Source organism: Cebus imitator, unplaced genomic scaffold, assembly GCF_001604975.1.
Source record: "Cebus imitator isolate Cc_AM_T3 unplaced genomic scaffold, Cebus_imitator-1.0 Scaffold15, whole genome shotgun sequence".
NCBI lineage: Eukaryota > Metazoa > Chordata > Mammalia > Primates > Cebidae > Cebus > Cebus imitator.
Window position 1 is genome coordinate 1,520,868 of NW_016107330.1, and position 26,875 is coordinate 1,547,742.

The window sequence follows — 26,875 nt, forward strand, 5'->3', positions numbered from 1 at the left end:
TGGTTTTTGGTTTTTGTTTTGTTTTGTTTTTGTTTTTTTAGTAGAGACAAGGTTTTTCCATGTTGGTCAGGCTGGTCTCAAACTCCTGACCTCAGGTGATCTGCCTGCCTCAGCCTCTTAAAGAGCTAGGATTACAGGTGTGAGCCACTGTGCCCGGCCAAAAGTAGGATTTTTAAAGGTTTTCTGAAATGTATATATTGCTTTCCTAATATCAAAAGAATTTAGTAAGCTTTACTAAAAAGAAGAGAAAACAAAAACAGCCGAATGCAGAGAAATTAGAAAACACCATCTTGATAAAAGAGATAGGCTAAAAGAGAGATGTAATTTTTATATAATTGTAAGATTGCTATTAAATATGCATCATTCATTCTTTCAGTTTCTTGGACACAGCATGAATTTGAGTTGGCTCAATGGGCCTTCCGGAAATGGAAGTCTCACCAGTTTACTTCATTACGGGACTTACTCTGGGGCAATGCCGTGTACCTAAAGGAGGCCAATGCCATCAGCGTGGAACTGAAAAAGAAGGTATGGAGCAGGAGAACACAGGAGATCTGGAGGCAAAGCTGAGCCTGCTGTGGGCGCATCTGGGCTCTCACCTTGAACTAACCTTTGCTTTGGGGGCACTCAGCTCCTTTGTGCTGTAAAACAGCTTTGTATATGTCTTTATTTAATATATGTGCCTGGAACATAGTAGGTACTAAATTTTTGTTAAATAAAATTGAAAAAAACAAAAAAAAAACAAAAAAACAGATGTTTTCTAGCTTATTTTACAAGTAAAGAGACTGTATTCCCAACAAGAACTGGAGAAACATAGTAGTAGAAAAATGCTTCTCTTGGGTTTCTGAATAATTTTAATTTTCTTCTGCTTTTCTACCGCTAAGTTTGCACCTCTAAGTTTGGTATGCCCCTTTGCCACTGATCTGCTCCTCCTCTAGGGTCTGAGAGGCACTGTTGTGTAGTGGACAATCACGTGCACCCTGGACCCAGACAGTCCAGGTTCCAGCCCCAGCTCCACGAGTGGTGTTGACCCCAGAGACCCTGTGCCTCCATTCCCCATCTACATAATGGGATTGGCAACAATACCTGGCACCAAAGGATTTTGTGAGGAATGAAAGTGGGCATATGCATAAAGCACTTAAAATAGTGCCTGGCATGGTAAAAGGCAATAAATGTTACTCAATTTTGTAAGTATTACCAAAACTTCACACCAAACCGTAGATTCCGTCTTCTGTATGCCCCACTGTTTATCAGTTTCTTCACTGCTAAGATTACAGTAGAAGACCATATTGTGTACTAGGTAAGAGCACAGACTACCTGACTTTGGGGAAATTAATTATCTTCTCATAGAACTAAATTATAGTTCTAGGGAATAAGATCTTCGTTCATACTCTCGGCAGCCTTTCTCATTTTATAATTATTTATTAACCACTCCTCTCCACAAGTAGACTAAAGGCAGTAACTGTCATTTTTTCTTACTGCTATGCATAGCATTTAATATTAAATAATAATTTGTTTAATAATAATTTCTTGGTGAAAATATAGGTGGTAGTGAGAAATAAATGACGCGATGTTGTGAAGCACTTGCCTTATAATAAACTCTTTTTTTTGAGACAGGATCTGGCTCTATCGCCCAGGCTAGAGTGTAGTGGCACAGTTACGGTTCATTGCAGCTTCCACATCCTGGGCTTAGTTTGTAGAGACAGGGTCTCACTGTGTTGCCTACGCTGGTTCCAAACTCCTGGGCTAAGCTTCGAAAGTGCTGGGATTATAGATGTGAACTTCGATGCCCAGCCTAAAAAAGGCTTTTTAGAGCAGTAGTTGTAACTCTCTGAATTTAAAATGTGAAACCTTGCTGTGTTTCCATCCTCTTTCATTAGTGAGGGATTAGATGTGCATTTTGTGGTCCACCTTTTGGTCTCTGGTATAAGTTCTATAAAAGGTTTCATTCAGTCAATCAAAATACATTTATCAAGATTTTAGCCCAGGCGTGGTGGTTTGCACCTGTGATCTTAGCCCTTTGGGAGGCCAAGGCTGGTGGATCTCAAACTCAGGAGTTCTAGACCAGCCTGGGCAACATGGTGAAATCCCATCTCTACAAAAAATACCAAAAATTAGCTGGGCTGGTAATACATGCCTGTAGTCCCAGGTACACAGGAGGCTGAGGTGGGAGGATCCCCTGAGCCTAGAAATGGAGGCTACAGTGATCTGTGTTTGCACCACTGCACCCAGCCTGACAGAGTGACAGAGTACAACCCTGTCCCTCTTGTGGCTCCCCCCAAAAAGATTTTAGTTTGAAGTTAGGGTTATTCCCTATGACTGCTAACAGGTGGCCATATTTTTCAGTTAGTCACAAGATATTTATTGAGCACATACAACACATTCGACCTCTTTCCCATTGGGCATGATTGTATCATCTCATCTCTGAAGCTTGCTTGATGAAAACCATTTGTCAATGGTTTCTTCTTTCCATTCAGGTGCAGTTTCAGTTTGTTCTGCTGACTGACACACTGTACTCCCCTTTGCCTCCTGAATTACTTCCTACTGAGATGGAAAAAACTCATGAGGACAGGCCTTTCCCTCGCACAGTGGTAGCAGTAGAAGTTCAGGATTTGAAGAATGGAGCAACACACTATTGGTCTTTGGAGAAACTCAAGTATGAAAACAGTCATAAAGGCTGATTGTTTTATTTAGGAAAAAACAATGACTTGCTTAAGTGGGCTCCCTCAAACTCTCCTCTCTGAGGACACCGTTGCTTACTTCCTTGTACTTTCTTTTTATTTGTTTTTCTTTTTTCACCCAAATCTCATTTTGAAACTTCCTTGTACTTTCTAAATGCTGTTGCTGGCCAATGATATTACCATCTGTTTTCTTTTAAGTGAATGAATTGTACTCCTCACACACCTCTGACATTTGTAGATATTTAAATTTACCCTCCGTAGACCCTCTTTTTAAATTTTAGATATTCCAATTTCATGATATTTCTATTTCAGATCTGGAACTTACTCATCTTTTCTATCCTGGACCTCAGGATGATCAATAATAAATACGGAAGTTATAGCTTCTTTTACATTTAAGATGAGATATTTCCCCATCTCAGTGTATTTAAGATGCCACGTACAGTTGACTTACAGTATTCCCCTTTGTGGCTTTTCACTCAGTAGAGGATAGGTGGCCATTCTTGACTTTTGATGGCTTATCTCTAGACTCAGACACTTGGGATACTAAGTGTTGGTTTCTGTACTTTTGGCCTTCATTCTTTTCAAATAACATTAAAGAGTGGGAGTAACTTTTTTTTTTTTTTTTTTTTTTAAAAAAACTTTTTTTTTTTTTTTTTTTTTTTTTTTTTTTTTTTTTTTTTTTTTTTTTTTTTTTTTTTTTTTTTTTTTTTTTGAAGAAAACCTTGCATGGAAGATGCTTCCAAAGTTTAGTGTAGTCTCATTATATTAACCCAGTGTGCTTTGTGTTTGCCAAATAGGCAGAGGCTGGATTTGATGCGAGAGATGTATGATAGGGCAGGGGAGATGGCCTCCGGTGCCCAAGACGAAAGCGAGACCACTGTGACTGGCAGCGATCCCTTCTATGATCGGTTCCACTGGTTCAAACTTGTGGGGAGGTATGTGATGATTTTGTTGATGTCTTCTTTTAAAAATAATGAATAGTTTTATTTTAAGTGTTTAAAACCTGAGCAGATACTATAAAAAGTTAAGAGGAAAAAAAAGAGTGTAAAAAGGCATCTGTAATCTTATATACTCACAACCACTGTGTCTTTTGGTTTATTTCCCGTCATTTATACTCAGTGGGCATATTTGTTTTGAGTCTCAAACTTTCAGCCAAAGTATTTGAGTCTTCCCTGACTTTAAACTTACAAAATGTTCTGCAACTGATAAAGATAAATTTAAAAGGAAAAGAAAACTTGTACACAATTTAAATTCATAGTATGGCTTTTCAGACACAATCTCTTCATGATCTAATTGTTCTTCCTTTTTTTTAAAAAAAAGTAATTCATCCCACTTTAGTCATTGCAAGGGTGAATTCATTGTACCTTGGTAGTCCCCTTCAGCCTCATTTTTTATACATTATTTTCAGCACTTAGTGAAAACACATAGTGCCTCTATGAGTCCATATTGAGTCAAGTTCTTAAAGGTTTCAGATTTTCAAAGCAGGGAAATTTAAGTTTTGAGCTTATGATTTCAGAATTTGAATTGCTTTTCAATTGCAAAAAAACCCTGTAATGGTTTTTAAAGAGGCTGGGTAAAAAGGAGTTGCTGAAGTCATAGTATGTTGTGCAAATGAAGTAAATCTTTTCCACTCTACTCTGATAGCAAAATAGTTTTTCAAAGAGATGAATTGGCCAAACACATCTTAACCTTAGCAAAGCACATGCTGCTCTGTCATATACCATTTCATCAATTTTGTTTTCTGCTCCAAGATGATGTCAGAATTTCAGTAAAGATTGAAAGCCTTCTTATTTCACTTTGATGTTGAGTGGGTTCTTTGAGGCCTAGGTGCTGATCTTTTATGGGAACTGGAGAATGTAAACGTGTCATAACACCATATTTACCTAGGATGGTCTACTCATGTGTTTCCTTTGCTTTTCTTATTCTAAGGATCAGTCCTTACGTAACTTTTTCAACCTGCCCCTGTTCCCTTTCACCTGACCCAAATAATTTATGCTTATTTTATCCTTTTGCTTTTCTATTTGCTTTTATTGTGTTGATTCCCCAGTGGATTCTGTCCTGTTGGCACCTATTGCTTCCTGTTTAACCAACTATTCCTCTCTCCCTGGCTGTGTTAATTGGCGTCTTACCTGGTGTCTAGCTCCCCCATTTTCCACGGCTGTGTGAATGAGCGCCTTGCCGACCGCACACCCTCCCCCACTTTTTCCACGGCCGATTCCGACATCACTGAGCTGGCTGACGAGCAGCAAGATGAGATGGAGGATTTTGATGATGAGGCATTCGTGGATGACGCCGGCTCTGACGCAGGGACGGAGGAGGGATCAGATCTCTTCAGTGATGGGCATGACCCGTTTTACGACCGATCCCCTTGGTTCATTTTAGTGGGAAGGTTGGTGAGGTTATTGTGAGAAAGGCAAAAAGGGACCAGCTCTTGCTCTGAAGGCCTCCCTGCCTGTGCAATTTTGGGTAACCTTGCATTAGCCAATTAAACTCCTGAATGCTCACTTCCAAGTTCTCCAATACTTCAAGCTCTTTATCAATGCTGATCTGGCTGAGAGAGTTCTCAGGCATTGTTGGTGAGGTCCTCAGTCTACTCAGCACATTATGCAGCAATATGTGAAGACTGCATGGAACACAACTTGTCTTAAATTGCCCAGTAATTTTGTTCTGAAGAAAGGAACCCCAAAGGAGAAAGTCAAACGTAAGAGTCAAACGTAGTGGGTTTAGCGAGTGATATTATGGTCTAGATGTTTCCTTTTCAAAGGAATGTGATTGAAAAGCATACAGAGATAACACAAGAGAGGGAGCAGAGCAAGGCCAAGGTTTGGCAGAAGAATCTGTGCTACTGCAGGAATCAGAGGACAAAAGTAGATTCAGGAGTAGAGTTAAATACATTTTTTGCTTAGTCTACTGAGTCCTAAAAAGAATCAGGAAAGTCAAGCTTCTCCTTTACCTAAAATGAATGCCTTTCTCTGGCCAGTTTCACTGAGCCTATCTGTAGATCTTTGGCATCTGCTAAAATTATAACCTGTAGGGTTTATAATGATACAGCTCAGAAAATCATCTGTTGACCCCATCAACGATGAATATTGGCCAGGCACGGTGGCTCACGCCTGTAATCCTAGCACTTTGGGAGGTTTAGGTGGGTGGATCACCTGAGGTCAGGAGTTCGAGACCAGCCTGACCCATGAAACCTGTCTCTACTAAAAATACAAAAATTAGGCCAGGTGTGGTGGCTCACGCCTGTAATCCCAGCAGTTCGGGAGGCTGAGGTAGGTGGATTACCTGAGGTTGGGAGTTTGAGACCAGCCTGCCCAACATGGCGAAGCCCTGTCTACTAAAAATAACAAAAGAATTAGGCAGACTTGGTGGGTACCTGTAGTCCCAGCTACTCAGGAGGCTGAGACAGGAGAATTGCTTGAACCCAGGAGGTGGAGGTTACAGTGAGCCAAGATCATGCCATTGCACTTCAGCCTGGGTGACAAAGTGAGACTCCATCTCAAAAAAAAAAAATATTTATTTGGTGCTATGTGAAACTACTTTATGTTAAGACTAGTTCACCAAACTGAGACATTGTCTCTGGCTCTCAGTTTGTGCATCCATCAGTGATGCAGAACTCTGTAGCACGTGTTCATAATACTGGTGTCTTTGTCCATATCCAGTCTTCATGCTGTGGTAATTTTAATTAGAAATTCAACAGTAGAGCACTCATTGGATTAACCAAACAGTATGCCCAGGTTTAAAAGTATTAAATTTAACTTTAATGGTACATTAGAACCACATATTGTTGCCGGGCGCAGTGGCTCACGCCTGTAATCCCAGCACTTTGGGAGGCCAAGGCGGGTGGATCACGAGGTCAAGAGATCGAGACCATCCTGGTCAACACGGTGAAACCCCGTCTGTACTAAAACTACAAAAAATTAGCTGGGCATGGTGGCACGCGCCTGTAATCCCAGCCACTCAGGAGGCTGAGGCAGGAGAATTGCCTGAACCCAGGAGGCGGAGGTTGTGGTGAGCCGAGATTGCGCCATTGCGCTCCAGCCTGGGTAACAAGAGCAAAACTCCATCTCAAAAAAAAAAAAAAAGAACCACATATTGTTGAATCCTTTATAAATAAGGGAATTATGTCAGTGTTAAATCGATAAGTACCAGTTATCTAAAAATTAAAGGACAGCAAGTCTCCTGACCTAGTAGAGACATAAGTTTTAAAACTTACCTCACCAGGTGCAGTGGCTCACATCTTAATCTCAGCAAATCTGGAGGGTGAGGCCAGGAGTTTGAGACCAGAGTGGGCAACATAGTGAGACCCTGTCTCTAAAAATTTAAAAAATAGGCTGGCTATGGTGGCTCATGCCTGTAATCCCAGCACTTTGGGAGGCTGAGGCGGGCAGATCTCGAGGTCAGGAGATCGAGATCATCCTGGCTAACACAGTCAAACCCTGTCTCTACTAAAAATATAAAAAATTAGTCGGACATGGTGGCACATACCTTTAATCCCAGCTACTTTGGAAGCTAAGGCGGGAGGATAACTTGAGCCCAAGAGTTTGTTGCTACAGTGAGCAATGATTGCACTGCTGCACTTCAACCTGTGGACAGAGCAAGACCCCAACTCTACCAAAAAATATAAAATGAAACAGAATTTATAGGCCGAGCACAGTGGCTCATGCCAGTAATCCCAGCACTTTGGGAGGCTGAGGCAAGTAGATCACAAGGTCAGGAGATTGAGACCATCCTGGCTAATATGGTGAAAACCTGTCTCTACTAAAATACAAAAAATTAGCTCGGCGTGGTGGCAGGTGCCTATAATCCCAGCTACTTGGGAGGCTGAGGTAGGGAGAATCACTTGAACCCAGAAGTTGGAAGTTGCAGTGAGCTGAGGTCATGCCATTGCACTCTAGCCTGGGCAACAGAGTGAGACTCTGTCTCAAAAAAAAAAAAAAAAAAGCCGGGCGCGGTGGCTCAAGCCTGTAATCCCAGCACTTTGGGAGGCCGAGGCGGGTGGATCACGAGGTCAAGAGATCGAGACCATCCTGGTCAACATGGTGAAACCCCGTCTCTACTAAAAATACAAAAAATTAGCTGGGCATGGTGGCACGCGCCTGTAATCCCAGCTACTCAGGAGGCTGAGGCAGGAGAATTGCCTGAACCCAGGAGGCGGAGGTTGCGGTGAGCCGAGATCGCGCCATTGCACTCCAGCCTGGGTAACAAGAAGCGAAACTCCGTCTCAAAAAAAAAAGAATTTATAATATGGTATTGGTCACATGGTCAGAACCTCATAACTGTTTTAGAAGATGATCACTGTTATGGAAAGGGGGAAAATAAAAACTTCTTTCATAGAAATGAAAGTCTCAAGCATAACTGTAGGTCATAATATTAGATAGTCTCTGGGTTTTCCAGTGGTGAAGGAGCATTTGGAATTCAGTTTTTCCATGAATAAACATAACAGGACTATGTGGCCATGAATATTGTTTTCTACTAGTATATCGCCATGAATAGATACTTAGAATTTCACAGAAGCTGATTTTTATGAAAATAGAGAAAGGTGTATACAGACAGTGGGACAGTAATGCTTGCTTTATTTGATGGCTGCCTGTGTGCTTCAGCACATTTTTATCCTATTCTAAGGGAGTTAGAAGTTAGAACCCAGTTTCTGGCCATAAACTTTTTTCCCAGTGCCAGTTACACAGCTTCTAAAACTGTTTATTTGTGTTCTTTACCACTGCAGTGAAGAGTAGGCAGCTTCATCTTACGTAACACGGTGAGGAGAAGCCTGACCTAATTGTCAGGAGAAGCCTTGGGTTTTAGACCATCTCTGTCACTAGGACAAGCAACTTAAACTGAAGCCTTTTGGGCTCTCAAGTGTAAAGCGAATGACAGGTAGAAATAAAGAGCCTTAAAGACATTTTTCAACTTTCATATCCTGTCATCTGCCCTAGTAAAAAAGATTATCCTGGGTAAGACTTCTAAGAAACATTTGTATTTTGAGCAAGTTGTATGGAAACTCAAGACAATCCCACTTACTGTGGAAATAAACTGACTTAAGATACATGTATTCTTTTCTCTCTAGTTTTATTTCTTTTAATCATATTAGATGTAAGTATAGGTATACAATCAATCAATTTCAATTTCCACATAAAATATTTATGGAGCTATGGCTCAGGAATTGACTTTTCCATTTGTTTAGGTTCCCAGGTTCTAACCTTGCAAGAAAGGACTGGGGGAGGAAGTGAAATCAGTAAATAGCAATTAGTAAAGTGAAGGATAATAACAATCAGTAAAGTGAAGGATAGCTTTCCATTTTTGCCCTTCACTACATTTCTCATTTACAAACAAAGTCTATAATAATGCAATATCACTCAGTTGTGTAGTGGTCATTGTATGTGTAAGGGAAGTAACTACTTTCCTGTTTTTGTGATTCACAATATTGGATTTCCCCTATTGGCATATAATTGCAAATATAATTCACTTGTAAAATTCTTAGTTTCTGGCCAGGCTTGGTGGCTCATGCCTGTAATCCCAGCACTTTGGGAGGCCCAGGTGGGCAGAGATCACGAGGTCAAGAGTTTGAGACCAGCCTGGCCAACATGGTGAAACCCCATCTGTACTAAGAATACAAACATTAGCAGGGCATGGTGACACATGCCTGTAATCCCAGCTGCTCAGGAGGCCAAGGCAGGAGAATCGCTTGAATCCTCGAGGTGGAGGTTGCAGTGAACCAAGATTGAGCTACTGCACTCGAGCCTGGGCAACAGAGCAAGACTCCATCTTCTGGGGCAGGGGAGTTTATTTTCTTGTGAAATTTCATTAGTAAGTTTATTTTTTAGCCATGACTGCTTCTGGTAAACATTCTGGTAAACATTCTGCCCCTGGTAACATTCTTTGTATTACAAGTGAAAAGAGCTTGTCCCTTTAGCTATTCTCTTAATGGCATGTTGGGATGTTATGAACCATCCATCATAATTTGGGATGAAATGTAAAATATTTAAGTTAGTCTTCTGGGTTAAAAGGGAGTAAAAGATGATTATTCTGTGACCTCTCTGTACCTTAACTGGCACTCTTTCTGTAAGTAGCACCATAATTTTGCTGATTTTTCTTATCTTTATGTTGACCATTTGTTTCCTTTTTTGATGTAACTTCATAGAACTTTCTGCTAACGTATCCTTTACATATCTCCCTCTCTCATCCCTGTTCTCCTTCAGTCTGCTAGGTCAAAGTATAAGGATTCTCAAAAATACAGAGTAATTATGAAAATTCTATTTAAAAAGCTTCAGAATATAATTTTTATATAGCATTGATTTGGAGCTAAGGACTATATTCTGGTAACGTGACAGGGAGCTGTCTAGTGAGTGTGTGATTATATAGTCATAGAGGTAAGATTCCTGCCATAGAATTATAGAATTCTCTAAAAAGGGAAATCTGTAATAATGCCTTCACTGTTCCCACACTGGGACTTGCCATTGCCATAGGCAGAAAGGCAGTCTTATCTTTAGTGTGTGTGTAAACAGTACTTTTGTGGAATGTGTGCATTAACATCATGAACTTCTTTTAAAAAAAAAAAAAAAAGTGGCGGTTGTTTTTGAGTTGGGGTCTTGCTTTGTCACCCAGGCTGGAGTGCAGTGGTGTGATCTCAGCTCACTACAGCCTCTGCCTCTTGGGTTCAAGCAGTTCTCTGACTCAGCCTCTGGAGTAGCCGGGATTACAGGCACCCACCACCATGCCCAACTAATTTTTGTGTTTTTAGTAGAGATGGGGTTTCACCATCTTGGCCAGGCTGGTCTTGAACTCCTGAACTTGTGATCCACCCGCCTCAGCCTCCCAAAGTGTTGGGATTACAGATGTGAGCCACCATGCCTGGCCCAAATAATTATTTTTAAGATAACAAATTAGATGTAGTTAGGAATCTAAATGTGTTCTATATAGTTAATATCCATTGTGAGATGGCCCTGAAAAATTAGCCTTGTTTAAGTTAGATGGCTTTACTTTTCTGCTTCTGGTATATCTTTAAGTAGAAGTGGAAGATTTTCCATTTTTCTGGAAACAGAACAGAACAGAAAAATGATTTGCCTTTTATATTTCAGTAGAAGTGGAAGATTTTGTTCACTTACCAAATATTTATAGAATGCTCCACCCTCTGCAGACAGTAGTGAGCAAAGCCAGACATGGTTCCTGCCCTCACAGACTTATAGTTTGATGGGTGACACAGACATAAATTAAATAATTGCACAAATAAATAAATGTAAATTATAGCAATGATGAAATAGTTGTGTCTGTTGCCAGAGATCACATAACGTTGGGAGACCTGTTATGAGAAAGAGGTGTTTAAAGTAAGACCTGAAGATGTGAAGAAACCAAAGGCAATGGGCCGGGCGTGGTGGCTCCCGCCTGTAATCCAAGCACATTGGGAAGCTGAGGTGGGTAGATCACCTGAGGTCAGGAGTTCAAGGCTAGCCTGGCCAACATAGTGAAACCCATCTCTACTAAAAATGCAAAAAATTAGCCAGGCGTGGTGGTGGGCACCTGTAATTCGAGGTACTCGGGAGGCTGAGGCAGGAGAATCACTTGAACCTGGGAGCTGGAGGTTGCCATGAGCCTGAGATAGTGCCGTTGCACTCCAGCCTGGACAAAAAGAGTAAAACTCCATCTCAAAAAAATTAAAAAGACACAAAAGGCATGAAGTGGGCAGCAAGTGCAGAGAAGACTCCAGGCAGGGGACATGTTCAATGGCTCTTTAATGGCCCAGGCCTTGAAATGGGCAAGTCTAGCTGGGGTACTCGTAATAGAGGAGAATGATCTGTGTATGTGTTGACTTTGAAAGTGAAATTATCCATTTGATACCTTATGCCAGATTCTTAGTCTTTTAAATTCTGTTGCAGTACTAGTTGTTTGACGGTCTTGTTTACAATCCTTTTTAGAAGACTTTTCATTCTTACATTTTTTTTTATACCAGAGCTTCAACTCTCTGTTTCTTAGCATTTCTCAGTCTCCTGCTTTGGAGCAGACTGAAAGGAAAATAGGCATTATTTCATCTGATTTAATGTTCATTTGTAGTTATTTTTGTTATATTTTTCATTCATATTTCATTTATGTTCTGAAGTCTTAACATTTGTTTTTCTGTGATGTATTAGTCTGTTTTCATAATTTTCATTACTTCAAGTTGAAATCCCAAATACCTACTACATCCTCCTCCTCTCTTTGTTTTTAAATAGATTTCAGAGCAGGAAAAGCATCCCATAAGCATGTGTGTCACTTGGTTTGGTTGGATTTATTGATGCAAGTGTCTACTTTGTCTTTTGTCTTATGTTGAAATATCAGCATATACCAAATGGAAAGACAGGAATAATAATAAGAACTAGGTTCTATTTGCCTTTCTAATTGGAATAAACACTCTTAAGCTTTGTGGCCACCAGTTTTTATCAGTTTTTTACAAAAGTAAGAGCTACAAAATAATGAAAGAAGAAAATACAAATGTGATAGGACTTTGCTAGTTTGCTTGAAATATAAAGTGTTAAAGCTATAATTTACCTTTTACTTATGCATTTCTGAATTAGGTTTTGAACTCTAGGAGCAAAAGCAAGCCCTTTAAGCATCAACTGTCATCTTCTCCCTTAACATTTATGTTGATGCCCAGTCAGAGTCTCCTCTAGGCTTAGAACTCAAAAATTTCTGGCTGCACAGCCTCTCTGCTTATATGTGGCTGCTGACCTCACCTTGTTAGTCACTCTGCCTAATTTAAAATAGTCCTTTTTAAATTATTTATTTATTTATTTATTTATTTTTTGAGACAGAGTCTCACCCTGTCACCCAGACTGGAAAACTGTGTGCAATTTCGGCTCACCACAACCTCCACCTCCCCGATTCTCCTTCCTCAGCTTCCCAAGTAGCTGGGACAACAGGTGCATGCCACCATGCCCGGCTAATTTTTATGTTTTTAGTAGAGACAGTGTTTCACCATGTTGGCCAAGCTGGTCTCGAACTCCTGACCTCAGGTGATCTGCCTGCCTCAGCCTCCCAAAAAGCTGGGATTACAGGCCTGAGCTACCATACCCAGCCAATAATAGTCTTTGTGATGGAGTCTTGCTCTGTAGCCTAGGCACAGATCTCAGCTCACTGCAACCTCCACCTCCCGGGTCCCGGTTCAAGCAATTCTCCTACCTCAGCCTCCCAAGTAACTAGGATTATAGGCACAAGCCACCATGCCCAGCTAATTTTTGTATTTTTTAGTAGAGATGGGGTTTCACCATGTTGGCCAGTCTGGTCTTGAACTCCTGACCTCGTGATCCACCCGCCTCGGCCTCCCAAAGTGCTGGGATTACAGGCATGAGCCACCGCACTCAGCCAATAGTCATTTCTTAAAATAACAATAAAGACCCATAATGCTGTGACAAGGAATTTATTTTAGAGTTATTAACTGTATTTTGGCCCATTTCCCTTTCCTTTTTTGTCTCCTGGTTTCTGTTTTACCTATTGGGAAAAAGGAAACTTTTTATAGTCTCTTAAATTAAAAGGTTAAGCTCTTTAATGAGCTCCTCCTCAAACCTGTCCCTAGCTGCATTCATAGAGCAGTATCTTGAAAGTCTGCTTCCAGTTGTTACTCTTCTCCCTACAGTAGTTAAGTTTTAGAGCGTGATTTGGTGTGTGTTGGTCTTGGTCAGCAGCTCTGCCAAGCATTTGCATTTGTTCATTCATTATCTGTGCTGAAAAGGCAGCTGGAGGCAAATCTCAGAGGATAGGACTGAGAAGCGGTCTTAAGACAATGCCAGGAGTCAGCTTACAGTTGCAGGAAGATGTTCTGAGTGAATCTGAAAGCCAGCTTCTCTCTCCATGGGATGCTCTGATATTTGTCTCCTGGTTTTTGTCTCTAGGGCATTTGTTTACCTGAGCAATCTGCTGTATCCCGTGCCCCTGATCCACAGGGTGGCCATTGTCAGTGAGAAGGGTGAAGTGCGCGGATTTCTGCGTGTGGCTGTACAGGCCATCGCAGGTAGGTGACCCTCTTCTGAAATGAGAGCTGTGAGTTCTTTGTCTAGAGACAAAGCAAGCAAACTCTGTGTGGGTCACGCTTATATTACACATACAAACTGTGAGGATCTTGTCTTCTTTGGAGAGAACCTTCTTTGCTCCTTTGTAGCAGTTGTTCCCAAGTATCATAAATAGATCCTGCTTAGCCCATACTACTGCTGTTTTGGAATAATGAGGTAAAGAGATTTCCTTTAGCATGTTAAAGATCAGCTCTTGCATTAATTATATAAAAGTCATTGCCCTTTTTTTATTTTGAGACAAGGTCTCACTTTGTCGCCCAGGCTGGAGTGAAATGGTGCATGCTTCACCTCCAGGCTCAGCCATCCTCCCACCTCAGCCACCTGAGTAGCTGGGACTACCAAGCACACACCACCATGCCCAGCTAATTTTTAAGTTTTTTGTAGAGTTGGCGTCTCATTCTGTTGCCCAGTATAGTCTCAAACTCCTGAGCTCAAGTGATCTTCCTGCCCTAGCCTCCCAGAGTGCTGGGATTACAGGTGTGGGACATTGCACTCGGCCAGTCATTGGCCTTTTGTTTTGTTTTATTTCATTTTGGTTTTTTGAAACGTAGTCTTGCTCTGTTGCCCAGGCTGGAGTGCAGTAGCACGATCTTGGCTCACTGTACCCTCTGCCCCCTGGGTTTAAGCAATCTGCTGCCTCACCCTCCAGAGTAGCTGGGACTACAGACACCCACCGCCATGCCCAGCTAATTTGGTATTTTTAGTAGAGATGGGGTTTCTCCACGTTGGTCAGGCTGGTCTCAAACTCCTGACCTCAGGTGATCCACCTGCCTCAGCCTCCCAAACTTTGTGCTGGGATTACAGGTGTGAGCCAATGCTCCTGGCCCGTTTTGTTTTGTTTTGTTTTGAAATTGAGTCTCGCTCTATTGCCCAGGCTACAGCACAGTGATGCAATCTCGATTTACGTCAATCTCCACCTCCTGAGTTCAAGTGATTCTCATGCCTCAGCCTCCCAAGTAGCTGGGATTATAGGCACCTGCCACCAAACTCAGCTAATTTTTGTATTTTTATTAGACGTGGGGTTTCACTATGTTGGCCAGGCTGGTCTCAAACTCCTGACCTCAAATGATCGGCCCACCTCAGCCTCCCAAAGTGTTGGGATTACAGGTGTGAGCTACCCACACCTGGCCTGGCCTAAATAATGTATCTTGATAAACTGTTTCATTAGTAACAAAGAATTTTTAGGCCTTTGTCTTGCTTTGTTTTTTTTCCTCAGGGTACTTATAATAGACATTTGTTTGGCTGCTGTTTTGTAATGCCTGGGTCAAGTTGATATAAGCTGGGTGTGGTGGCTCGAGCCTGTAGTCCCAGCTACTTGGTAGGCTGAGGCAGGATTGCTTAAGCCCAGGAATTTGAGGCCAACCTGGGCAACATAATGAGATCCCCATCTCTTAAAAAAAAAAAATTGAAAACAAAGATTTTAGTATTTTCCATTTTTCTATGATCCAGCCTGTTCTGAGGAAAAAATGTGGTCATTTTCTGTAATCTTTCTGTCTTAATTCTCAAATACTGTGCTGTGTCCAGTGACCTTTCAGCCTTTCCTCCATGGAAACCTATGACACAATCACCAGTGTTGAGTATGTAGAAGTTTCCTTTATAAGTACAATATAATATTTTCAAATACTTCTTGGGTATTATTGACTATTGCCAGCATGGAAGGAGTCAGTATTTCTAGGTATGACATTTGAACAATCATAAGAATAAAGGCGATTCTTTGTTGACCAGTCTTATTTGAACTGAGGGAGTTGGATAAATCTATATGAATAGAGCGTGAAGCAGCCCGTGCAGTTTTATTACTTTGGTATCATTTTCTCATGCAAAAGGATTTTATTTTATAATCCAGTAAGAGCCTTTTCCCTTCCTCCCCCTGTGTAGTCTCACTCAATTCTTGCTAATTTTTTTTCTGCTTCAGCGGATGAAGAAGCTCCTGATTATGGTTCTGGAATTCGACAGTCAGGAACAGCTAAAATATCTTTTGATAATGAATACTTTAATCAGGTGAGAAACCATCAGGAAGAAGGAAAACCCTGTGGAAAGAGAAAGAAGTAGAATGAATTTAGGAGGAAAACATTCAGCATTGGAGATCAGTTCCCCTACAAAACTGAAAAATATGTAGGGTGTTGGTTGCCAGAGAGTAGTTGCATAAAATATGGAACATGCCTAACAATTATGAAGGTAAAGGTGTACAGACCCAATATTCATATTTTATTCGTTGCCTTTCCTCAGACAGTGCTCAGTCCATATAATTTTCCAATCACTGTTTATTTGTTGAGCAGATGACAGAAGTAAGGCAACTGGGGGAAAATATGTATTTGTACTACTTTATCATGTACCTGCTCCTGCCTTGTTTTCAGAGTGACTTTTCATCTGTTGCAATGACTCGTTCTGGTCTATCCTTGGAGGAGTTGAGGATTGTGGAAGGACAGGGTCAGAGTTCTGAGGTTATCAGTCCTCCAGAAGAAGTCAATCGAATGAATGACCTGGGTATGTCGAGAGAGTTTACTGTGCTTGGGGACATATTCAACAAAGGGAAAATACCATTATCAAGGGACATAGTGACCTTCATCAACTAGGAATGGAAAGAATGCCCAATTCCCTCCTCTGCATTATTTGAACCATCTGTGTGTTCATTTGACCCTCTTTAGATTTGAAGTCAAGCACTTTGCTGGATGGTAAGATGGTAATGGAAGGGTTTTCTGAAGAGATTGGCAACCACCTGAAACTGGGCAGTGCCTTCACTTTCCGAGTAACAGTGTTGCAGGCCAGTGGAATTCTCCCAGAGTATGCAGATATCTTCTGTCAGTTCAAGTAAGCTGCCCCTTTGCTCTGCCTCCCAGCTAGCTGCTAACCAAGGTGACATCTTTTGTGCACTGCAGAGTGCTTTATGGGTGTGAGGGATTAACCCTCTTGAGAAAAAGACTAACCAGTCTCTGAAGGAAAACGCTTTCATCACTCCGATGGGAGTGAGAACTGGAAACCTGTCCTGGAATGCAACAGGGTTCCCTGGTGAGAGGAGCATGCCACATGTCCTATTACAGGGGTCTGCTGTGGATGGACCCCCTTTACCAGGAATGGAGGGTCTGATCAGATAAGCCTGTTGATGAGTCTGTCTAGTTCTCTTCATGTTGAAAAGTGTTATTAATAAGTCTGAAAACAATGACTTATCTAGCCACCAGTTATGCCTATTTAATACTTGGGGAAAAGGCAAATTTAAACAGTTTAAAGAAGGATAAATTCTATGTCAACTGATAAAAGCTAGTATATAGAGAAGATGTGACACTTCTCATTTCTCATCTTTGTCGGACTTGTTCTGCCCTACAGCCCTCTCAGACCCAGTGCTCTGGATGCTTTCTTCTCAAGACTGCCCCAGGAAAACAGTTTTTTGGGAATCTTTTTTTTTTTAATTGTACTTTAGGTTCTGGGGTACATGTGCAGATTTTTTTTTTGGAATCTTAAGTTTTAATACCTCCAAACTTCAGTATGTCTTTTCAGTACTTGGAAAGGGCCACAGTAGGAGATTGAAGTCTCACCCCTCCATACCTACAGCCCTTAGTTTGCCACTGGTGCCACCAAGAGGCTGCTTTGGGTTCTGCCATCCCTCTCCCCTCAGAATGTGCCTTGGCCTTCCCGAAGGTCCTAGTGCAGTTTGCAAAGCTTTTGTATAGGTTTTATCCCAGAAAATTGAGTTAAATGTGATCTGAATTAAATGTGATCACTATATAGTAAGCCACTAATATCATTTGCTACAACTCATAATTGTTGAAATATTACCCAATGAGCACTGATTGCACCTATTTAACGCGTTTTCACTCACACCCTCAAACTTAGGACAGGATAGTGTTGAGCAGATTAATCTGTTTTTTGGAACTGTCACTATTATTCTAATCAGGCAACTGATACTTTTTATGGAAAACATCTATTTGGTTAACTGATGTCTGAAGTGACAATAATAGTGAGTTGGCCTTTGTTCTAAAATCTCCTAAAAAGAGCAGCATCTCTGCCTGGTGTTAGCTCTGGAGGAAAGAGCATGTTGCTTGTATTGAAAGGAGCCTCAGGCCAGGCACAGTGGCTCACACCTATAATCATAGCCCTTTGGGAGGCTGAGGCTGGTGGATCACCTGAGGTCAGTTTCACCAGCCTGACCAACATGGTGAAACCCCATCTCTACTAAGAATACAGAAGTTAGCCGGGCATGGTGGCACATGCCTGTAATCCCAGCTACTCAGGAGGCTGAGGCAGGAGAATCGCTTGAATCTGAGAGACAGAGATAATCGCCTGAACCCAGTAGACAAAGGTTGCAGTGAGCCGAGATCATGCCATCACACTCCAGTCTGGGCAACAACAGCAACCGCAAAAAAGCCTCAAAGGCTTAGAGTCACTCCTCTGGCCTGTTCTGGGAAGGTATAGCTGCAGAGCACCGTGAATGTGAATGAGTTCACCTGTCGCCAGGGAACTCCAAGAGTGCTGCAGTGCCAGCAGTACAGGCATCAGGGATTTGGAGCACTTCGCAAAAGCATGCTAGTGTTCTCAGACATGGTGAACTAATTTGGACGACAAGTTCATACTACTGGTCTCTCTCGCTCCCCTCATTCAAAATATTTTCTTTTTCTCCATTTTTTCTTGACAGAAGTGGTATCCTTCTGATGGATTTTTCTGTCTGGCAGTAAATCTTTTTGTTGGGGGTCCTCTTTAACTGTGCAGTTCTTTTTATTTCAGACTAATAATAGAGAGAATCTCACTGTCTGAGAAGAACTAAATATAACCCATTGGTTCGACAGATTTTTCCAGAGTATCTTCTTGCATCGAGACCTGTGGGAAAACACTTGCTGTCTGGTGGGGAGAGAGGCATATAAATACATTATTACAGTGAAATCATTGCTATTAAGGAAAAATAGGTTACTAATAAAGTGGAACACAAAACTGTCAGAGTAAGTAAGGGAAGACTTCCTGGAAGAGGTGACATTTGAATCCACAACAGACTCTTAGGTTACTTATGCAGCCACAGGCTTTTGAACTAAGCTTGAGTCTGCCATATTTTTTCTATTTAAAATGACATTGTTTTTATTTTTTAGTAAAAAGCTTTTACAAAGGAAGAGGAGTTAATTGAATTTACTTTTCACTCTCTCTAAAGCATTCTTGCATATACATCCATATAGCTAAGTGATGAGGGTCAGTTAATTTTTCAGTCATTTTTGAAAGAAAATCTAAAATGCTCTCTGTGTGATAGGGAAAAGGTTCTTGACAAGGGAATGTAATTAAAGAATTGCTTAAGTGGAATGCTTCTTTCTCTAGGATCCAACTTGGGCTCTTAAAACAGATTCTGATAAAATCATTTAATGCAGCATTAACGAGTCTTTTTATTTTTTTTTTATGAAGCTTTTTGCATCGCCATGATGAAGCATTCTCCACAGAGCCCCTCAAAAACAATGGCAGAGGAAGTCCCCTGGGCTTTTATCATGTGCAAAATGTAAGTGATGTGGACATTTTTGCCAAACATAGATTTTCTGGTACCATGGCTTTCTCAGCCCAGGAAGGGTGATAAGAAGAGGTACAAGTCTCTGGCTGTGCAGGGGGAGAGTAGACAATAGAGGGCGTGGCTAGAGTGTGGACAATAGAGGGTGAGGTCATCCACAGTGGTCTGAGCAGCACGCCTTCTTGTCTCAATTACAATGGGCCTAGTGAGTGGAATGTGGGTTGGTCTGCCAATAAAATCTTCCATCAGTTTGAATGCAGTGAGTTGTTTTAGTGTTTCTGTCCTAGAAAAATAAGCATGCTTAATAAGAGTTTGTTAAAGTGAATGCATTCTCCTTTTAACTCTGATAGTTATGTTGGTTGACTGCAAATAACATAAAAAATATTAAATACCTTCTGTAGCTAAATTAAGATTTAGAGTCTGTTTTCCTTGCAACCGATAGTATGATTAACACTTTAATGCCCTTTATAACTGTCTTCCCACGTGGAGTAAGAAAACAGACCTTCCATCTTTAACATGAAATTTCACTCAAACTCTATTCCAAAGTCATCATCCTCATCACAATAGCTAACATTCACTAAGAGTTTATTTTGTGTTAGTCACTGTTTTGAGAGTTTTTGTGTAATTTAATTTTTACCTTTATACCAATGATTAGGATAATCCCTGTGTGAGCTGAGATAACTGAAGCATAGAGCAATTAAAGTCACTCATCAGGCCGGGAACTGTGGTTCACATCTCTAATCCCAGCACTCTGGGAGGCTGAGGCGGGTGGATCGCTTGAGGTCAGCAGTTTGTGACCACCCTGGCCAATATGGTGAAACCCTGTCTGAGGCATGAGAATCGCTTGAACCCAGGAGAGGGAGGGAGGTTGCAGTGAGTCTAGATTGTGCCACTGCACTCCAGCCTGGGCAACAAAGGGAAACTACATCTCAAAAAAAGAAAATAAATAAATAATAAAAATAAAGTTACTCATCAGTGTTACAAGAGGCAAAGTTGGGACATAAACCCAGAGAAATGTAGCTCTAGCATTCAGGATCTTCACTACTACATGAAACTGCTTCTCATTCTCTTGCTAACCCTGTTTGCTCTCTAAGAGAGGAAAGGAGAATTCCAAAGATGGAACAAACAAACGCAAAATATGCTATCTTCTTTTTCATGCTCGTATAAATATAAGCAAGCATGTATCTGATAAACTTTGATCAGCTGCTGTGCACAAGGATTGTGCCTGACAACTGGGAAATGCAGGTGAATCTCAGATGCTCCCAAGGAGCTTAGAATTATGATAAGGGAAATGAAATGCATATGTTAAAAGCAGGCGTGCAAGATGGACATGAGAAAATATTCACTAAATGAATGCAGTGGGAATGGAGTGGGAGTAGAAAAAGGGAAACTTTTTTTTTTTTTTATCTTGAGACGAAATCTCACTCTGTCGCCCATGCTGGAGTGCCGTGGCATGATCTTGGCTCACTGCAACCTCTACCTCCCAGGTTCAAGTGATTCTCCTGCCTCAGCCTCCTCAGTAGCTGGGATTATAGGCGCCCACCACCATACCCAGTGAATTTTTTATATTTTTAGTAGAGATTGGGTTTCACCATGTTAGCCAGGATGGTCTCGATCTCCTGACCTCCTGATGCCTGCCTTGGCCTCCCAAAGTGCTGGGATTGCAGGTGTGAGCCACCATGCCCAGCAAAAAAAATTTTTAATTAGCCAAGCATGGTGGTGCATGCCTATAGTCCTAGCTACTCAGAAGGCTGAGGCAGGAGGATTGCCTGAGCCCAGGAGGTTGAGGCCTCATGAGCTTTTTTCATGCCTCTGCATTCCAGCCTGGACTACAGAGCGAGACCTTGTCTCAAAAGAAAACCCCAAAAAATAATACTAAAGTTCTGATTGAAGCAAAATGTGTATTTTCTTAAAATCTTTTCCTAATCTTCCTTGGCTTTAGATCGCAGTGGAGGTCACTGAATCATTTGTGGATTATATCAAAACCAAGCCTATTGTATTTGAAGTCTTTGGGCATTACCAGCAGCACCCACTTCATCTGCAAGGACAGGAGCTTAACAGGTTTGGATCAGATGAACAAACATTTTTGATGATGTTTTGATTTTTAGTTTCTCGTTTGCTGGAAAGGAAGAAATCTTTTGAGGGATTAAGATAACTAAGTTTTCTATATATCCTTTTTCCTCTTTAGAAGTTTTACTGTCATCTTTTAGCCACCTAATCACTGACTTTAGATGGAGCAAATTGTATTTTGACCGGGTGACCTCAAATACCATATTTTTGTAGGAAGAGACTTTGAATATAGTAGAAATTTGAGGTAATAGGAATATAACATGAAAATTATATATAATTGTTCCTAATGCCCACAGCTTTATGCAACAGAAGCTCTAAGTACAGTCATCAAAACTGCTGAGGAAAGCAACAGTGGGGCCTTTGTGATGATGGCAGAATGTTGGTGTTGACAGGAGAATTTTCCTATTTCATTTATTAGCTAAGACTTAAAGGGAGACATTTTTAAAATGAGATTTAGCCTGTTTCACCATCTAGGATTATTTCTATTATCTGGCATTATGCCAGAGTTGAAAATGCAAAAGTCTGCTTCTCTAAAGGGAATTCAAACATGCTATTGATATAAACGTCCAAGTCTTTGTAGTCTTTTTCTTTCCCTTAAAAAAACAGAGTTTCTTGATTTCTACACTGCAAATAGTCATTACAAAAAGTTTTTCTTCTTTTACATAAATTCACACAAAGAGAAGTAGAAAGCGATGATAATGACCAGCAAGAGGAATGATAATTACTTTTATCTTAATGTCTGTGTGCCAGTTCTGTTTACATTAACATTGGAAAACTCCAACATGGAATCCAGAACCTCAAATCTGCAAGTGGAATGTCTTGAGATAGGCACATGGAAGTCAAAGTTTCTTTTTCCCCACTTTTAGGAGCTATACAGAAAAAGCTGTTTGCCCTCCGTACTGTCACAGAACTTTTACATACATTCTCACTCCTAGTTGTGAAAGGCCTAAAGAGAAGGAAATTCAATTTGCAGTCCAGCACAAAGAGCAGAATTTCTAAAATAAATAACTTTATAGTTTTGAGCTTTGTATTCCTTTCTTTGCAGTCCGCCTCAGCCGTGCCGCCGATTCTTTCCTCCACCCATGCCGCTGTCTAAGCCAGGTGAGCACTCGCTTCAGTTTCTGCATGATGATCTCTGTGTGAATACATTCTTATTCTGAATGACTTTTCAAATAGAAGTCGTGTTTGAATTCCTGTTCTTCTATGTATCCACACTTATTCCTGCCGCTCTTGTATATATCTAGTAGGAACTACAATTCCTAGTTCCTGATTTAAAATAATAAGTAAGGGCTGGGCGCAGTGGCTCACGCCTGTAATCCCAGCACTTTGGGAGGCCAAGGCAGGTGGATCACCTGAGGTCAGGAATTCGAGACCAGCCTGGCCAACCTAGTGAAACCCCATCTCTACTAAAAATACAAAAGTTAGCCAGGCATGGTGGCACACACTTGTAATCCTAGCCGTTTGGGAGGGTGAGTTAGGAGAATCACTTGAACTGGGGAGATGGAGGTTACAGTGAGCCAAGATCACAACATTGCACTCCAGCATGGGCAACAAGAGCAAAATTCTCAAAATAAAAAGTAAGAAACAGTACGGAGCCTTATCTACCAACTCTCTGATCTTCTATTTACAGATTTTGATAATCACTCTGTTCCTAAATCTTTGTGCTTTGTATATAACTTCCTATAACTGTCAGGTGACTAGGCATTTCTTTGCATAGAAAATTGATTCTTCATGTTCAATGATCTTATTTTGATTTTTCTTTGTTCACTTTTGTCCTTTTTCCTCACTGCCCATTCGCCCACTTCCCACCCCACCCTGTGCTGACTCTCCACCCTCTGTATTCCCCATCTTCATCTGCCTTCAGACCATGAGAGAAAGATTGAGCTGATTCGGTTTCTCGTGTCTGGCTATGTGAATGTGCATGTGTTGGACACATTTTCTGAGCACGCCAGCGTGCTTGCATCCTCCGCTATTGCCACCTTCCAGGATGAGGCTGACCCATTGCCGCCTTTTCTCTTTCTGCCAGTTCCCAGCTGCCAGAGTGAGAGGGTACCCAAACGAGATGGTTAGTAGCTGAATTAGCTCAACCTTAGATGTAGAACCAACCTCAGGCACTTTTCCTGAAGCCTGGCTCTTTGCATATGAAACACTGACATTTTGGTTTGCAACTTGAGCTGAGTATACAGTCCAGCATATTTTCAAGATTGTATCACATTTTCTTCCTAGAGATTTGGGAAGCACCTTCTCTACATGTCCCTCTTTCACATCACCATAGCAGCGGGGAGGTCCATGCATTTGTTTGTATGGATTCTTTGCAATAGTATTGTTAATTTTGAAGATTTTACTAGTAGTTGGTTTTGTTAGAATACTTCTGGTATTGCTTTCTGAGATGACTTCCAGGATTACTTACCCTGTTTTCTTTCTCACTAGCATCACCAACTCATGTGAAACTCAGCGGGGCTGAATACTGCTGATAGGGTACACATATGAATAGTGCTAAATAATTCATAAAGCCCCTTTATATACATTATGTTAGTGGATCTTCCTGATCGCTTTTCAAGATAGCAGGCTAAATATTATGATCTACAGTTTATAAATGAGGAGACAGACTCCCAGAGGTTAAACAGCTTAACTAAAGTCACATAGCATCAGTACAGTTGAGAATATGGATTTTAAATCTGGCCGGGTGTGGTGGCTTGCACCTGTAATCCCAGCAATTTGGAAGGTTGAGTCGAACAGATTGCTTGAGCTCAGGAGTTAAAGACCAGCCTGGGCAACATGGTGAAACCCTGTCTCTACAAAAAATGTAAAAATTAGCTGGGAGCAGTGGTACACACCTTTGGTCCCAGCTACTCAGGAGGCTAAAGGGGAGGATGGTTTGAGCCCAGGGGGCACAGGTTGTAGTGAGCCAAGATCACGCCATAAAAAAGAAAGAATATGGAATTTAAATCTGAAGAAAATGTGTAATATAAGATCATTTACAGATCCTGTATTTATAAATTAGACCAGTGGTTCCCAACTTTGTCCTCACATTGGTATCACCTGGGAAAATTTACACCTCATGGAGGAAGAACTGTGTCTTTCTCCTAGAGATTATGATTTAATTGATCTGGGGTGTGTCCTGGACTTTAAGGTCCCCAGGTGCTCCTATGTGCAGGGAGGTTTGGGAACCACTGGGGTGGAGGATGGGTCTTTTCTCTAGGACACCAGCTTTGATTGAGTCCCTGTGACGTGTGAGGCTTTCTAAGCGTTGTCTCTCCCACGTTAGTCCCATGCTCTGCATGCCACACAGTGTGAGATTCAGGAATGGGAAGGTTTTGTGAGCACATTCATTCTGCACAAAAGCTGTTTTCTCATCATTAGAGGCAGTTTGTTGATAGAAAAGATACTGATTCTTCATTTTCCTTGTTCTCTGAATTCAGCGATAACTAATAACTTACAAAGTTGATATTGGTATTTCTCTGAGTCTTTTGCATTGAAATCTTTCCTCTGACTCTTGCTGCCTTTCCCAAGTGTGTCATTAAAGACTGGTATTAGAGAAGCTTGTACTTTTGCTAGGTAGTCTTGGACCAGATTTTGACATATTCTAAAAACTTTTCAAAGTTCCAGCCACCAAGTTAAACACCATGAGCAAAACCAGCCTTGGCCAGAGCATGAGCAAGTATGACCTCCTGGTTTGGTTTGAGATCAGTGAACTGGAGTCTACAGGAGAGTAAGTCCAACTTAATAAACTTTTATATAAGAGAAAATGTTTCAAATTAGGAAATGTAATTTTGAGTCTTCTTGTATTTGGGTTAATTAGTGGTTGTCATTGTCAAATTCCAGAAATGATTCTGTTTTTGTTTAAATAGAGATGCAGTCTTGTTATGTTGAACAGGTGGGTCTTGACCACTCCTGCCCTCAAGCAGTCCTCCTGCCTCAGTCTCCCAAAGTGCTGAGATTACAGGCATAAGCCACCACACCTGGCCAAATTCCAGTTTTGAATTGATTTTTGGTGGTCTTGGTATTTGAATCAGGTGCTTATCAGAGAACTGACTGTTCAGCATAACAATTTGCCCTCTTGTTAGCAACAGTAAGATCATGGAGACTGGCATCTTTTTTTTTTTTTTTTTTTGAGACAGAGTCTTGCTCTGTTGCCCAGGCTGGAGTGCAATGGCATGACCTCACTGCAACCTCTGCCCCCCAGGTTCAAGTGATTCTCCTGTCTCAGTGTCCTGAGTAGCTGGGATTGCAGGTGTGTGCCTGTAATTTTTGTATTTTTAGTAGAGGTGGGGTTTCACCATGTTGGCCAGGCTGGTCTTGAACTCCTGACCTCAGGTGATCCACCCATCACAGCCTCCCAAAGTGCTGGGATTACAGGCGTGAGCCACCACACCCAGTGGTACCTTGTTACAAGGATTTTATCATAGTGGGTTTTAGCAGTAGTAAAACAAATGGAGCATATTGCATAGAATATGTTAAAGACTTAACATTACTAATGTCAGGGAGGACATAGAAGGGCAGAATATTTCCCTAGACTAGGGTTTCTCAATCTCAACACTGTTTGGAGCCGGATAATTCTCTGTTGTGAGGGGCTATCCTGTGCATTTAGAATATTTTGCAGCATCCCTGGCCCCTACCCACAAGATGCCAGTAGCAGCTCCACTCTATTTGTGACAACCAAAAATGTCTTCAGACATTGCCAAATATCCCCCAGGGAGCCATCCTCAGTTGAGAACCACTGTCCTGGATCAAAATGATACCATCAGCTTACTCTGTCTCCATGAGCTGAGTTAGAGTAAATTATTAATGTAATTATTGTGTAAAATTGTCTCTAAAAATGCTTTTAGAAAAACACAAATGAAATAGAACTTACTCTTAGGACAGAGCCAAGAGGCTGTACCAGTTAATGTAAAGGGTAGGGTAAATGTTATTGTAATGTTCCCCTATAAGTAATTCTGAGAACCACCATCATGATCATCATCAGGAAACACTTATTAAGTTCCTACTGTGTATAGGATACCATGTTAAGTGTGGTTCTGTCCATCTTGAATGTAGTTGTCAGTAGTGACAGTGCTTTGAGGAATTTGACTTTTCATAGACAGACCTATAATGTGATTACTAGTTGTATTATGAGGGAGACGTAGTTACAGTAATTGTTTCTACTGAATTAATTGCTTTCGGAATCTTAAAAAAAAACTATAGTCTGAAATTATCTGTGTTTCTTATATCTTGTCAATTACACTTCTGCATTATTTATTGGATACTCAATATCTAGGGGCTGGATGCCACCAAAAGATGTTACTGTCCCATGAGCACTCGGTCTAGTGAGGACTGAGACACAGATGTGTGGAAAGGATTAATAAATGCAGATGACTATATGATTAAATGCCAGCATGGGTGAGAAAGACATGGGATCAGAATTTAGAAAAACAAAGACCACCAGGGACTAACCCTTGCAGTTGAAGTAGCACTTAGTTCTTTCTTTTGCATTTCTATTTTTGTAGGTATATCCCAGCCGTGGTTGACCATACAGCAGGCTTGCCCTGCCAGGGGACATTTTTGCTTCATCAGGTACTAATGAGGGACCAAAATAGGCCTAGGAGGGAACAATTAAAAGAGTTTAGAATAAGAGA

At 41.1% G+C, this 26,875-nt stretch overlaps 1 protein-coding gene across 1 annotated transcript in view; it reads left to right on the forward strand.

Annotated features, from left to right (window-relative positions):
* Window positions 1-26,875, forward strand: part of KIF1B (kinesin family member 1B) — a 183,363-nt gene that overhangs the window by 121,116 nt on the left and 35,372 nt on the right. The window contains exons 23-35 of the mRNA XM_037730774.1: window positions 377-525; window positions 2,475-2,653; window positions 3,476-3,613; window positions 4,819-5,067; window positions 13,541-13,659; window positions 15,630-15,715; window positions 16,072-16,201; window positions 16,363-16,525; window positions 19,094-19,184; window positions 21,133-21,251; window positions 22,306-22,361; window positions 24,864-24,972; window positions 26,747-26,813. Of these exons, the coding sequence (XP_037586702.1) occupies window positions 377-525; window positions 2,475-2,653; window positions 3,476-3,613; window positions 4,819-5,067; window positions 13,541-13,659; window positions 15,630-15,715; window positions 16,072-16,201; window positions 16,363-16,525; window positions 19,094-19,184; window positions 21,133-21,251; window positions 22,306-22,361; window positions 24,864-24,972; window positions 26,747-26,813 (1,655 nt within the window). The remainder of the gene's footprint in view (window positions 1-376; window positions 526-2,474; window positions 2,654-3,475; window positions 3,614-4,818; window positions 5,068-13,540; window positions 13,660-15,629; window positions 15,716-16,071; window positions 16,202-16,362; window positions 16,526-19,093; window positions 19,185-21,132; window positions 21,252-22,305; window positions 22,362-24,863; window positions 24,973-26,746; window positions 26,814-26,875) is intronic.